Consider the following 14500-nt stretch of genomic DNA (forward strand, 5'->3'; position numbering starts at 1 on the left):
ACCACAAAAAATAAGAAAAAAGAACATTAAACTCACGGAATTCTCCCGCAACGTCGATTCATCCATTGAATAGTAGTAACACATGTTCCAACCACCATATCGACGATCCACGTGTAAATTATCATACAAATCAACAAAATAATATTTTTTATTTAGTAAATATTAAAATTTACTTCAAAAATGCTAAAAAAATTACAATAAGAAAAAAAAAATTAACTAGAGATTGCTCTGATACCACTGTTAAAACCCTAATGTCTCTCTAGATAATTGTTATGCATAAACATGCATAAAATAAGCATAAACTCATCCACCCGACCACCCCCGAGCCCAAGGGATGCACACATGAATTATAATGAAGTTCATCATATCTTTACCTTGATGTTCCATACCATCAAGAGGTATAACTCCAATCCATCAACATGTAGCTATAGTGTGAAATGGTAAGTGAGTAGTTATGATCCTCTACACAAGAGAACATAACATAACCTAGTCTCAAGATAACACAAGAGACCATAGCCTAAGCCTCAAGCCCCCTTGAGTGTGCCCCTTGCCCCTATTATATAGGAGGGCCCTCAAGTGATTCTTGAGTCTCTATTTTTTATATGTGACTCTTGGATACCTGACCCTAACATTAACCCTTAAGGTTAGTCCTAACCCATGCTCCCATGCTCACAAGCCTAATGTGATTTAGCCTCCTAGTATATGCACACATAATGTGCATATAACATGAAGCATATTCAAATCAATCAAAATATCTCTCAAGTATAAAAACAAGCTTTTAATTCAAACAGTCCTTAACTTCTTTGTATCTTTTAATTATTTCAAGTCATACATGAATCTTTATTTTTAACATAATTAATTATCACGTTTTAACCAGTAAGATCATCTCTGGTTGGTATAGCTAAGTCATAACTATGCTTACGTATTAGTCCATCCGGTCTATATAGACGAGGTAGTCAATCTTGATAACAATTTCTAAGGTAAAGCCTGAGAACTGGTCACTTTGGGAGAGTAATATCTTCCAATCCATTTAGAATTAGAGAAAAGTCAAAACTACGAAGTTTTAGAAATTCTAACACTCTATAAAACATATCTCAGTGATCATTAACTAAAAATGAGTTCAAAGGTCTTTTTGAGAGCATTCAAAATGGCCAAAGTTGTGTTTTCAACATAAAACTATAAAACACAGCCAAGTGCCCCACTTTGGACTTGAATAATTAAAAAACAAAAGGGATGTGGTTTTCCTAGAGTCCCATACACTCTTATATAGATTCTTGGTTTCTAAAACTTTCGTGTTTACCTCAATATTTGATTCTAATCACACGAAAAGATAAACGCTTCGCAAAATAGCTCCTAATGAAGATTTTACCTAAAATCTAGTCATATACTAGTCAGATATTCTATCTTTTAATTCTTTAACTCCAAAAGTGTTTATTCTATGAGTCTTTAGACTAAGGCGATCATGTATAATTAATAAATTCAATAATTACTTATCGTTAAACATACCATACATTGACTCAAGTTCTCTCATATACACGCTTATCAATTTATTTATTTAATCTCAAAAGACTTTAAAGAAAAATAATAAAAAGAGAGTATGTGTACTTCCTAGATATATTTGAAGATGTCTTGATTGATTGGGAATCCATGTCTACTTTCTAGAAGTTGTGAAAGTATTGTATAATTGGCAAGCCTCTCAGATCTACTGTTAGAGTTGCAACCTGCAAAAGTTGTGGAAGCCTGATCTGATATCGGGGCTGCAATGTGCAATAGATATAACTTCACGCCGTACAATTATCAGAAACTAATCATGTGGGTACTTAAAATTACCATAATGTTCGCAATCTACAACCCAAAATCAACTGTATATGAAAGTCGACTCCAAAATTATATAACGTTTTATTTTTTTATCAAATGTCGATACCCATGTCCATATACACACTTAATGGCTGCTTTTGAGCATATTAACTAATAGAAAACTTAAACTTGAATTTTTATTTTATTTTAAGACTTGGAATTTTTACTACTACTGAAAATGTGCTGGAATTCATTACTGAAATCTGTTGCATCCAAACTCAAGATTATCTTTAATCATAACTTGGTTACTCTTGGAACTATGTTACATTCTCTCTCCATTGAGAAATTGTTGTCCTCGACGATAAAAACATCTTATCCTTAATCATTAGACCTTGAGAAATAGTTTTTCTTACTCATCTATTATACTTGATATAGTACTTGAGAAGTCGTATGCTTTTGACTTTCAAGAAAACTACAAATATCCATATGTCTTCGTCTTAAGAATTTTTCAAGTAGCCTTGGAAAGAACGACTTGACGACTTGCTTGTCCAAGATCTTAACTTAATATAATAAGCTCTTAACTTGATTCTTCATTTCTTACCTATTTCTTGGATAAAATCAACATACTTGGTAATCACTGCATCTATTAAACTCTCAATACTATAGCATTATTTTCTCTTAGTAGTGTGCTCTCTTTTGTTTATATCTTCGATTTTATCTTAGATAAACAATTATATATGTTAAGCTAGTCATGTATATACTAGAGTTTAGTAGGTCTCCTAAACTCATCTTAATTCTATAAAGTTTAATTCTAAGTAAGAAACTAGATAGATCTTGAGGCATTACACAAAGTAGCTTGATCTTGTAAATCAGTCACTATTCATGCTATAAATAAGCCTTCTTAGAATCACAACTTAATAAACAATAATAAGCCTTCTTATCATTGCAATATTGTCTTAAACTTCAAGGTAATCAAACAATTCGCAAACTCTTATTTTCACTTTGCTTGCAGCTTTAAGCTTAGTCAAATTTCTTCCTCAATAGGAAAATCCTCTATTCTTTCTTCAATGAAGGAGCTTACAAAGTGAAACACTTTCAATTTTTATGATAAATGTGGCTACATAATCTTTCTATTGATAAACTTGCAATCTCCACAATAGGTATAGGTTTTCCAATCTACACTTATTTACTTCACGATGATAATTTACAACTTAACAAGAAAATAGTATACTACATGAAATTCTTTTCTTGCTCACTCTAAATTCTATATCACATCTTTGACCCTATAAGCAATAATCTTTACCATCATCTCCAATCATGCAAACCCACTTCTCATGACATAATATCTTGGCCTTTGTAGGCACTAACTAATCTATCCCTAATATGGCATCATATCTTCCCAAAGCCAACACAATAAAATAAAAAACATTACATTCTTGCAATGAAAAGAAGGAGAACTACACTGAACAATCTGATCATCTCTAGTTGGTATAGCTAAGTCATAACTATGCTTACGTATTAGTCCATCTGGTGTATATAGATGAGGTAGTCAATCTTGATAACAATTTCTAAGGTAAAGCCTGAGAACTAGTCACTTTGGGAGAGTAATATCTTCCAATCCATTTGGAATTAGAGAAAAGTCAAAACTACAAAGTTTTAGAAATTCTAACACCTATAAAACATATCTCAGTGATTGTTCACTAAAAATGAGTTCTAAGGTCTTTTTGAGAGCATTCAAAATGACCAAAGTTGTGTTTTCAACATAAAACTATAAAACAGAGCCAAGTGTTCCACTTTGGACTCGAATAACTTAAAAACAAAAGCGATGTGGTTTTTCTAGAGTCCCATACACTCTTATATAGTTTCTTGTCCTCTAAAACTTTCGTGTTTACCTCAATATTTGATTCTAATCACATGGAAAGATAAAAGCTTTGCAAAATAGCTCCTAATGAAGGTTATACCTAACATCTAGTCATAAACTAGTTAGATATTCTATCTTTTAATTCTTTAACTCCAAAAGTGTTTATTCTATGAGTCTTTAGACTAAGGCGATGATGTATAATTAATAAATTCAAGAATTACTCATCGTTAAACATACCATACATCGACTCAAGTTCTCTCATATACACGCTCATCAATTTATTTATTTAATCTCAAACGACTTTAAAGAAAAATAATAAAAAGAGAGTATGTGTACTTCTCGGATATATTTGAAGATGTCTTGATTGATTGGGAATCCATGTCTACTCTCTAAAAGTTGTGAAAGTGTTGTTTGTAGATTTGGCAAGCCTCTCAGATCTGCTATTAGGGTTGCAACCTGCAAAAGTTGTGGAAGCCTCTCAGATCTGCTATCAGGGCTGTAACCTACAATAGATATAACTTCGCACACAATTACCAGAAACTAATAATGTGGGTACTTAAAATTACCATAATGTGTGCTTAATCATGTGGGCACTTAAAGTTACCATAACGTGTGCAATCTACAACCCAAAATCAACTATATGTGAAAGTCAACTCCAAAATTATATCACGTTTTATTTTTTTTATCAAATGTCGATACCCATGTCTATATACACACTTAATGGCTGCTTTTGAGCATATTAACTAATAGAAAACTTAAACTTGAATTTTTACTTAATTTTAACACTTAGAATTTTTACTACTGAAAATCTGTCGGAATTTATTAGTGAAATTTGTTGCATCCAAAACTCAAGATTATCTCTAATCATAACTTGGTTAATCTTGCAATTATGTTACATTCTCTCCCCATTGAGAAATCGTTGTCCTCGATGATAAAAATATCTTATTGTTAATCATTAGACCTTGAATATATTCCTTATGATTGGATCACTACTGCCACCTCAAGAACTGTACTAGATATTGGGACAAATGTTTCCACAAAGTTGGTAATGGGCACCAAGGTAAGTAGGGAGGAGAGGCCTAGGGAAATCTGGTACATCTCCAAAGAGAATCGACCCGACTCCTTAAAGCCTTAAATCTTGCATTCTTTAAGGACTTCTTTTAGTGTTGTTCTCGATCATGACTTTAAAAATTCTCAATTGCAACTCCAAAGAGCCTTCAAATCATGTTGGAGAAGAGACTCAATCACACTAAAAGGACTGAATTGCATCTCACACTAAAAAGATTCAAAAATATAGAGAATTACAATAATTTAAAATTTAAAAGAAAAGCAAAATTTCAATATAAAAGTTTAAGTTTTAGAATTTTTAATCCAAATTTAAAATCACACATGTTATTCAAAGGTTCAGAAATATAAAGGATCATAATGATTATAAAACTTCAAAAAATAGAATTTAAATATAAAAAGGCTTTTATAGTTTTAAAAAAACATGTCCATTCAAATCATAAATTGATTTTTGTTGATTATTCATGCCTCTTGATAGTGTGCAAATCCTTCTGTAGTACAAGGATTCAAAAAATAACACCCCTAGAGTAGCGACGATGAACCTTGGCATAGAGGGACGTCATGTAAGTTGACAATAATTTTGCCTCATTTTGAGTATTTGTATCTCCCAATCTCTAAATAATAGGAAAATTTTGAAGTTCATAATTGTAAGGATCTTGAGGATCTCCATGACTCATTCCTTCACACCTCTTATCCAAACTCCATCATTTTGACCCTTAATTTTGACTTCTATAAGATAACACAAAACTTATAAAATTGGCACAAATTGCCTTTTACCCTTTCTTTAGGTTGTTCTTATGGAATCAAGATAGCTAATTAAAAAATGAAGATTGTATATAGAATCTATACTATGCATGATGGAGTTCATGGTTTATTTTCTTGTGGATGACTACTAACATGAGGTTATAAATTGCACTTTCTTATAAGGTGAGTTTGGGCATGTTCCTGGATTCATGTAGGTATATCTTCATGTTGTATTAGCGGACATGCAAATTTCACATTGTGAAGTTTCCGTCCAAGTTGTAGCCAATTGATATTGTGCTAATTCTTTCTATCTTTAGTGGTGCATATGCCCTATCAACTACCTTTCCGTTGTAATAATTATTTCTATTTGTTATGATCCTTAGTGCTAGGCTTCAATATGGCTAAGTCTGCACTATATCTCTAGAGATCTGATAGAAACTCAATACACAAATCTTTTTATTAATGTATGCTCTTATGTAGGTGGGTGTGTGCATGCACGCGTGTGGAGTGTGTGTGGGAGCATATATTAATACCAAGTTCTACACCCACAATTGGGCACTGATGACGTTAGTGGGGATGTCGTAGTATCTAGTCTATACTATGCATAATGGAATTGATGGTCTATTTTCTTATGGATGACTACCATAAGGTTATAAATTGCACTTTCTTATAAGGTGAACTTGGGCATGTTCCTAGATTCATCTAGGTATATATTTATGCTGTATTAGAGCACATGCAAAGTTCTCATTGTGAAGTTTTGATCCAAGTTGCAGCTAGTTGATATTGCATTAACTCTTTCTATCTTTAGTGGTGCATATGCCATATCAACTACCTTTTCTATTGTATGACTAGCATGAGGTTATAAATTGCACTTTCTTATAAGGTGAATTTGGGCATGTTCCTGGATTCATCTAGGTATATCTTTATGCTGTGTTAGTGTACATGAAAATTTCACATTGTGAAGTTTTCATCCAAGTTGTAGCCAATTAATATTGTGTTAGTTCTTTCTATCTTTAAATTATGGTGCATATGCCCTATTAAGAACCTTTTTCTATCTTTAGTGGTGCAATTGCCCTATCAACTACCTTTTTGTTGTAATAATTATTTCTATTTGTTATTATTCTTAGTGCTAGGATTAATTATGGCAAAGTCTGCCCTATATCTCTGGAGCTTTAATAGTAACTTAGTACATAGAACTTTGTATAAATGTATGCTCTTATGTGTGTGTGTGTGTGTGCGTGCGTGCACGTGGAGTGTGTGTGTATGGGAGAATATATTAATACCAACTTCTACAACCATTATTGGGCACTGATGACGTTAGTGGAGATGTCATAGTATCTAGTCTCTATACTATGCATGATGAAGTTGATGGTTTATTTTCTTGTGGATGACTACCATGAGGTTATAAATTGCACTTTCTTATAAGGTGAATTTGGGCATGTTCTTGGATTCATCTAGTTATATCTCTATGTTGTATTAGTAGACATGTAAAATTCACATTGTGAAGTTTTCATCCAAGTTGAGTGTGTGTGTGGGAGAATATATTAATACCAAGTTCTACAACCATTATTGGGCACTGATGACGTTAGTGGAGATGTCGTAGTATCTAGTCTATACTATGCATGATGAAGTTGATGGTTTATTTTCTTGTGGATGACTACCAATTGCACTTTCTTATAAGGTGAATTTGGGCATGTTCTTGGATTCATCTTGTTATATCTTTATGTTGTATCAGCAGACATGTAAAATTCACATATTGTGAAGTTTTCATCCAAGTTGCTGCGAGTTGATATTGTGTTAATTCTTTCTATCTTTAGTGGTGCATATGACCTATCAACTAACTTTTTGATGTAATACTTCTTTCTATTCATATGATCCTTAATGCTAGGCTTCATCATGGCTGAGTCTGCCCTATATCTCTGGAGCTCTGATAGAAACTCAGTACAGAGACCTTTGTATAAATGTATGTTGTTATGTGTGTGTGTGTGTGTGTGTGTGTGTGTGTGGGAGTATATATTAATACCAAGTTCTACACCCACTATTGAGCACGGATGACGTTAATGGGGATGTTGTAGTATCTTGTCTATACTATGCATGATGGAATTGATTGTTTTTTTTTTGTGGAGGACTACCATCACCACACAAGGTCTTGGACATGTTCACACTTCTAGGATAGCCATTGGATTCGATGTGAAATGAACCTTAGGTTGCACTCCATTCTAGGTAGTGGGTGCTCTTTTCTATGCAACTTTTAGATTAGCTACATTTGATTAACTCTTAATCACTTTCTTAATCATTTTATACCAAGCCTATTTATAGACTACTATCTAAATTGCTATTATGTTGAGCTCTTGCTTAATCCTAATCACTCCACATCTTGATTCATCTCATGATTAATTTTAGTAGTTAGCATCTTTCTTAAGCCACGATGGATTCTAACATGGTATTAGAGCCTAAATCTTCACTTAAAACTTTAGTGGTTATGCTTCTTTAATCCATGCTAATAATCATAGTCACTAAGCTCTATTCGTTATTAATCATTTTTTATTTTTTTAGGGTTCTTGCCTCTTCTTCTCCCCGCAGTCCATGGAGGATTGATTTCTCCTCATCCTTTCAATCTTGAGCATTGCCATCACTTCAAGACTCTTCCTAACTCAAAGATACTTTAGCATAATGCCTCAACTATGTGGATGGCATAGAAATGACCTTTCGCAAAAACTTGTGTTTTTGGGGGAAATGTCAATGGCGGCAGCATTGAAGTAGAATAATATAATTTCTCATAGCCATGAGGGTTTTGGAAGATGGAAAACACAATGACAAATTTAATATTTGATTAGATGTTGATAATAGCAAGCAAATGATCCACATAAGGTACACAAGTAAAATAGTGATTAATGCTTTCTTATTTTAATTGATGACATGATTAAGGCCTTCAAACACATCTAGAAACCCTTCTATAACATTGTCTTTAAGCACCGGGGTGAATATTTCGGGAGGGCCCTCAATTATGTGCTCTAAGTGGTTTGAGTTTTGGGCTGAGATTTTCACCCCCAAAATAATGATTTAATTGGTTATGAGGTGATTATGATTCACTTAAATCTTATTATTGGCCTAAGAAGAAGGCATTAAAGATTTCTTGTGATTATGAGTCATTAAATTCTAAGCACATCAAGTCAAGGATGATAATCAAGAAAATAAAGAAGTACAAGGCAAAAACAACCATACTATTACTCTCATGCAAAGATTTTAGGATTTTCAAAATTTCTCTTGCAAACAATATGCACTTATATGGTGATGGGGGGTTTCTAGCATGTGTTTAATCCCTTTGTAAACATTTTAGACTCTAACATTGGATTGATTTTTAAAGTGGTAAGACCTATCACATCATGTCAACATGATGTCATGTAACACATTCAAGAGATAAGTTTGAGGGAAATGGTTTCCACATATGGCAAACCAAAATCAAGTTTACACTGATGAGGAAGGCACTATGGGTGTCACAAATGAAAAAGAGAGAATGCCTACCACTAGAGAGGACAATGGAATTTTGGTGAGCAAGGATGAAAAGCCATTGGGCAATAATTATGTTAGGTTAGGCCCTAGTGACACCTACATCCATCACATAGATGAAAAAGAGACTTCAGTACAGGCCTCAAATACTCTTGATACATTGTTTAGACCTTAATCGAAAATCTCAAAGATCTATCTGCTCATAAATTTAAGATGAATTCAAATGACTCTCTTCCAACTCATCTTAACTACATAAAGAGTATCCTAACCCAGCTTGCAAGTAGCAAGAAACGCATTGAGAAGAGATCATTATGGCAGTTCTTTATAAGATATTTCCTCAAGAAGAGTATAGCAATATTGTTACTACTATTACCAACTTGCTAGCACCTACATAGGGGGTAGGCATGCCTAAACTTCTAGGACATCCATAGGTTGATGTGAAGGGAACCTTAGGTGGTACACTCCATTTTAGGCAATGGGTGCTCTTTTTTATGCTACTTTTGGATTAGATAGATGTGATTATTTTTTAATCACTTCTTAACCATTTTGTACCAAATCTATTTATAGGCTTCCATCTAATGCATATTCATAAGTCTTTTTCCACTCTCTACATTGCTATTAGGCTAAGCTCTTGCTTAATCTTATGTGCTTAATCCTAATCACTTCACATCTTCATTCACCATGATTAATCTTAGTGATTGCGTAAACCACCATGGATTCTAACAACCCACACATATGAAATGAAGCTTCTTAATATTTTAGATATTAATTCATCATAAAAAAAATCATTTAGTTTTGATCTTGGATTCAGTGTAAGATCCTTTTCATGAAAAACTTGATGAAGTGAATTAAAGTGTCTCTTTAGTTGAGGTATTGATAATCATAAATAAAAGAATTTATTTTTTTATCTTGATTTTACAAAGATTCCTTGTAATCTCCCTTTCATAGAAAAATTGATGAAGTGCACTAAGGTGCCTCTATAGCCCTTCTAGTGAATTAGGAATGAGAACATATTATAACTCAACAACTTCACTTCCAAATCTTCTTCACATTTATCACTACACAACAATTATTCGTGGAGGGTTTTAAAGTCTTTTATCAGTGAATTATTTGATTGTTAATAAGGTTGGAACTATGGGTCAAAAACAAATGCCCCACCTTGCATAGGTGTATGCATTTGCTTACATTGAGTTACTACTTGATATCATGTAATCTTTGATATAATTTACCAATCACAAAATTCTCTTGATTGATTAGGCGTTTTGCCAAATAATTTCTATTTAATCCTATGTCATATGAGAGATGTTCTTTCTCTTAGCCATACCATTTTGCTAAGGTGTATAAGGAACCATGCGTTGATGTCTTGCTCATTTTTCAACTATATATACATGAAACTCCTTTGATATATACTTCCTTCCTCAAAGAATGACTACTTAACATGCAACACATTATAGGGTATACTTTCTCCAACTAAGAGGAGATAATTCAATCTATGACAAATCAGAAGAAGATAATGAGACGAGGAGGTGAGGGCTAAGAGAACCTGTTTTGATATACCAATTGTTAGACTAGTGACAAAGGTAATAACACACACATACAAATGTAGCAAGTAAGAAGCGATAGAGAGAAACATAATAATCAATATAAATTGATGAGAATGAGTGAAGTACAAGTTAAGTGACATAATAAGGTCACTTACACATTCATTCATAAGAGTATGTATAGATGTGCGAGGAAAAAAAGATCATAAGAAAGAAAAAGGTGGCTTGGCTCATTATTAGCCTTCATCCACACACAACATAGATGGGTGGATACATTTGAGAGTACCATATCGATTATGGGTAGAATAAGCATGAACAAATGAAATATATGGTTCATGGGAATTCGGTACCTTCATTTCCGCGAACTCCTTTGATCCAAAAACAACTCGATTGCTAACAAATTTCGCCCTCACACCGGAACTAAGTATGCACGCACAAACCGTTCACTTGCATATTCACCCAATAATTTTGTTGCATTGATTTTTGCACGGATCAGTGTCCTAACTTCTAAGGTACCTTACACCTCTGCTCTGCCTCCTTGCTCCCCTCCATGCGTTACCGCGTGCCTCTGTGCTCTGGCTTCTGGGACGAAGACACCACTTTCTATGGAGGAGCATTTATACTTGCTTTTGTGCATGAAAAACTTGGTTGTTTTGTGAGAAAGTTAAAAAGTGTACAGCCATTGTAAATCTCATCATGTTTTTGTGGTGCTCTAATTTTTATTTTTTTTCTGCACTTTCTGCATTTCAGCATGCAAAGCATACTGGAACGCTACGTAAAGTGCCGAGAAGATTCCGAGTCTACTGACAATAATAATTCCTCAGATGTGAGTCGATTTCCTGATATGTAAATTTTCTGACTATAAGAATCTTAGAACTGGCATGCTGAAAGCGTAGCTCACAGACGTCGTCAATTGAACAAAACGTGATGCTCACTCTTCCTAGAGTTCAACAAAACGATCGTCAGTGATAAGGAAAATCTTATATTGTAAGGGCAAAAAGCCACATCTGATCCGCGTGTTGTGCTGCTGCAGAATACGGAAAAAGATAGGTTGGCTCAATACACTGAAAAGTTGAAAACGTTGCAAAGGTACCCTCTCATAAACGTTGCAAAGGTTACTGCGGGATGATCGGTTATATTAACCTTAACTGTAACTGGGTCTAACCCATGCAGAAATCTCATTGGTGATGATCTAGAGCGTCTGTCCCTGAAAGATCTCATCCACTTGGAGCAGCAAATCCATGAAAACCTGGGACGTGTTCGTGCAAAGAAGGCAAGTGCAATCTATTTGACCTAATTTCTTTCTCATTTGGTATTCTGCTCAGGACATTCTGTCTTTGTTTTGTCATCTGAGAAATTTCCATGCTATTCCATTTTTTTATAGGAGAATTTACTTCTGGAGCAGTTCGACGAGATTAGAGAAAAGGTACACCCCCCCCCCCCCCCCCCACACACACACAGACACAGAGGGTGGGTTTATTATCATCGGGATTCGGTGGAATGCCTAATTAGCCTATTAGACCAAGAAAATACAGTCTCTATACAGTTTGTATAGAAGATGCTAGCATCCCCTGATGGCACTACAAAAAATAAATGATCTATTAAATGGCTTCGAAATGAGCTAATGCATGAAAAGATTCAGACCATTGGGTTCTAAAATGCTTCCCTATCAGCGCTGCATGCTAACTCGGGATCACAGAAATATGGTTATAAAGCCAACAAATGATCTTATCTTCTTAGGGTATAGATAGTGAACCCTCCATGCGTCCATAGAACATGTTGAGATGATGCTCATGTGCCTGGCTGATTTGTGGTTGCTATCTCTTTGTGATCTCCTCTGTGGCTCCATGTATCGCGAGCCTACCAGACACTGGGCCTTCATGTAGACTACGCCTATAGGATACCGATGTCTCTTGTGGTCGGCGGTGACCTCAGAATTTCTGTGCTTTGAAAAAAAAAACTTATTTTTAAACCAATCAAAATAAGGACAACTCTTAATCCTATCCGGTTTTTATTTCCTAAATTTCTACTATATGCCGTTTTGATAACGAAAATATATAAAAATCATTCCTTAAAATAAAGGCTAAAAGTCAGCCAATTTTTCTTAATGTGGCCGGTACAAATACACTAGAATACTGTTTTTTATCGAGCACTACCTCACATGGAGAAGTCATTTACAATGGCGTGGTATGGCTCCCTCAATATATGCAAACCAATCCTTAGAAAGAAAGGAGTTTTTGGTTACTATCTTCCCACATTCAATTGTCCTTTTTTATAAGTCACTTCTATGCTCATGAACCTTACATAGTTGGAGGGCCAGATATTTGTGGTAGCTTGTTAGTGTGTATGGATGTACGAGTGTATGCTCCATGTGTATGTGTGTGCTGTTTATACACATAAATACATACATCCATACATATATATATATACATACATATATACATATATGTGTATATATGCATACACACACATATATGTGTGTATATATGTCTACACACACACACATATATGTGTGTATATATGTCTACACACACATACACACATATAAACATGCATGTATATATGTATGTGTGTATATGTTATGCATATATATATGTATGTATGCATGTATGTTTATATATATAAACATCCACTGAAGACCCAATGGGTTTAGGAGACCTAAAACTGTTTCAAAATTTAAGTTTACAAACATGGAAACAAAAACTACCAAACAAAAATAGGCTTGCATAGAATGAAGGTCTATACAATGCACATCATCTTTTACCTCATATTCATCACCAACTTCATCCTCTACTTCATGAACTCCTAATTGAGTTCCTGCCATTGCCTACTCTTTCTTTAAGTGTGAGCATCACCTTCCCTTAGGTTGTAGCTAAGCAATGAGCTTTCATTGATATTCATGTTACTTGGTTAGGCAAATTATCATCTCTAGTGGGCACATCATCTTCCACCTCATATTTATTACCACCATCGTCTCTTACCTCACGAGCTCCTCAAAAGTCAAAGAGCCTTTCTTAATAAGGGTAAAATCGATGATCATTAGTTATGTGAACTGTCCCTATGTAAATGAGGTAAGCAATTATGTCAGCACATCACATGGGATGATGGAGAAAAATTAGGAGATATTCTAGGAAAATATTGAGAGAGAATTTAGGAGTTGAATGAGGGAATCCCAAGGATAAAATATAGCGATCACTGCATGATAATATTCTTGTATCTCTTTTGCTATTTAAGAGCCATTAATTAATACAAAGTATCTTGTCATTTTTAGTATTATCTTGCTAATTAGACTTGTTGTTTTTTCATGGATTCTCAAGTTTTAGTATCTGATCCTTCTTAGAATGTTCTCTTTCTTTGTTTTTTCTAACCTCTCATGGATTTGATTTTCTTCTCTCTCAAATTAGGGTTTTGAATGACTTCATCCTTTTCTTTGTTTTTTTAAACCTCTCATGGATCCTCGAGTTTTAGTATATGATCCTCCTTAGAATGTTCTCTTTCTTTGTTTTTTTCTAACCTCTCATGGATTTGAGTTTCTTCTCTCTTAGATTAGGGTTTTTAATGACTTCATCCTTTTATTTTTCTTACAACATGTAGGCATATGCATTATGTGTTCCTACATATATAGTGGATAGTGACGATAGTAAAACCATGTCACAATCAAATGTCATCCTTGTCTACTAAAATATGGTGCTGGACTTTGTCTTTAGTAAGGACAAAGGTCCAAATTTCAAGGCTTAAGGTCTTCTATATCTTTGTAGAATATGTGCAACGAGTTGTCCTATAACTTCCATGCAATAAGCTTGAGCTCCTCAAATTCCAATCTAGATTTTTGACAAGGTTCCTCATTCATAATCAAAACAATCCACACCATTACTTTTGCATGCTCACAATGACTATTTATATAATGTGTTTGCTGATTTTCAAGACATTACACATGTCAAAATTGTTTTGAAGTCTTCGAGTGTTTGTTTCAACATTCCCT

General features: G+C 34.2%; 1 protein-coding gene across 1 annotated transcript in view; it reads left to right on the forward strand.

Annotated features, from left to right (window-relative positions):
* Positions 1-14500, forward strand: part of LOC147605887 (MADS-box transcription factor 23-like) — a 74474-nt gene that overhangs the window by 18797 nt on the left and 41177 nt on the right. The window contains exons 2-5 of the mRNA XM_086792637.1: positions 11269-11344; positions 11552-11607; positions 11692-11791; positions 11903-11944. Of these exons, the coding sequence (XP_086648763.1) occupies positions 11269-11344; positions 11552-11607; positions 11692-11791; positions 11903-11944 (274 nt within the window). The remainder of the gene's footprint in view (positions 1-11268; positions 11345-11551; positions 11608-11691; positions 11792-11902; positions 11945-14500) is intronic.

Source organism: Cibotium barometz, chromosome 58 (genome assembly GCF_041138505.1).
Source record: "Cibotium barometz isolate CiBa-2024 chromosome 58, ASM4113850v1, whole genome shotgun sequence".
Taxonomy (NCBI): domain Eukaryota; kingdom Viridiplantae; phylum Streptophyta; class Polypodiopsida; order Cyatheales; family Cibotiaceae; genus Cibotium; species Cibotium barometz.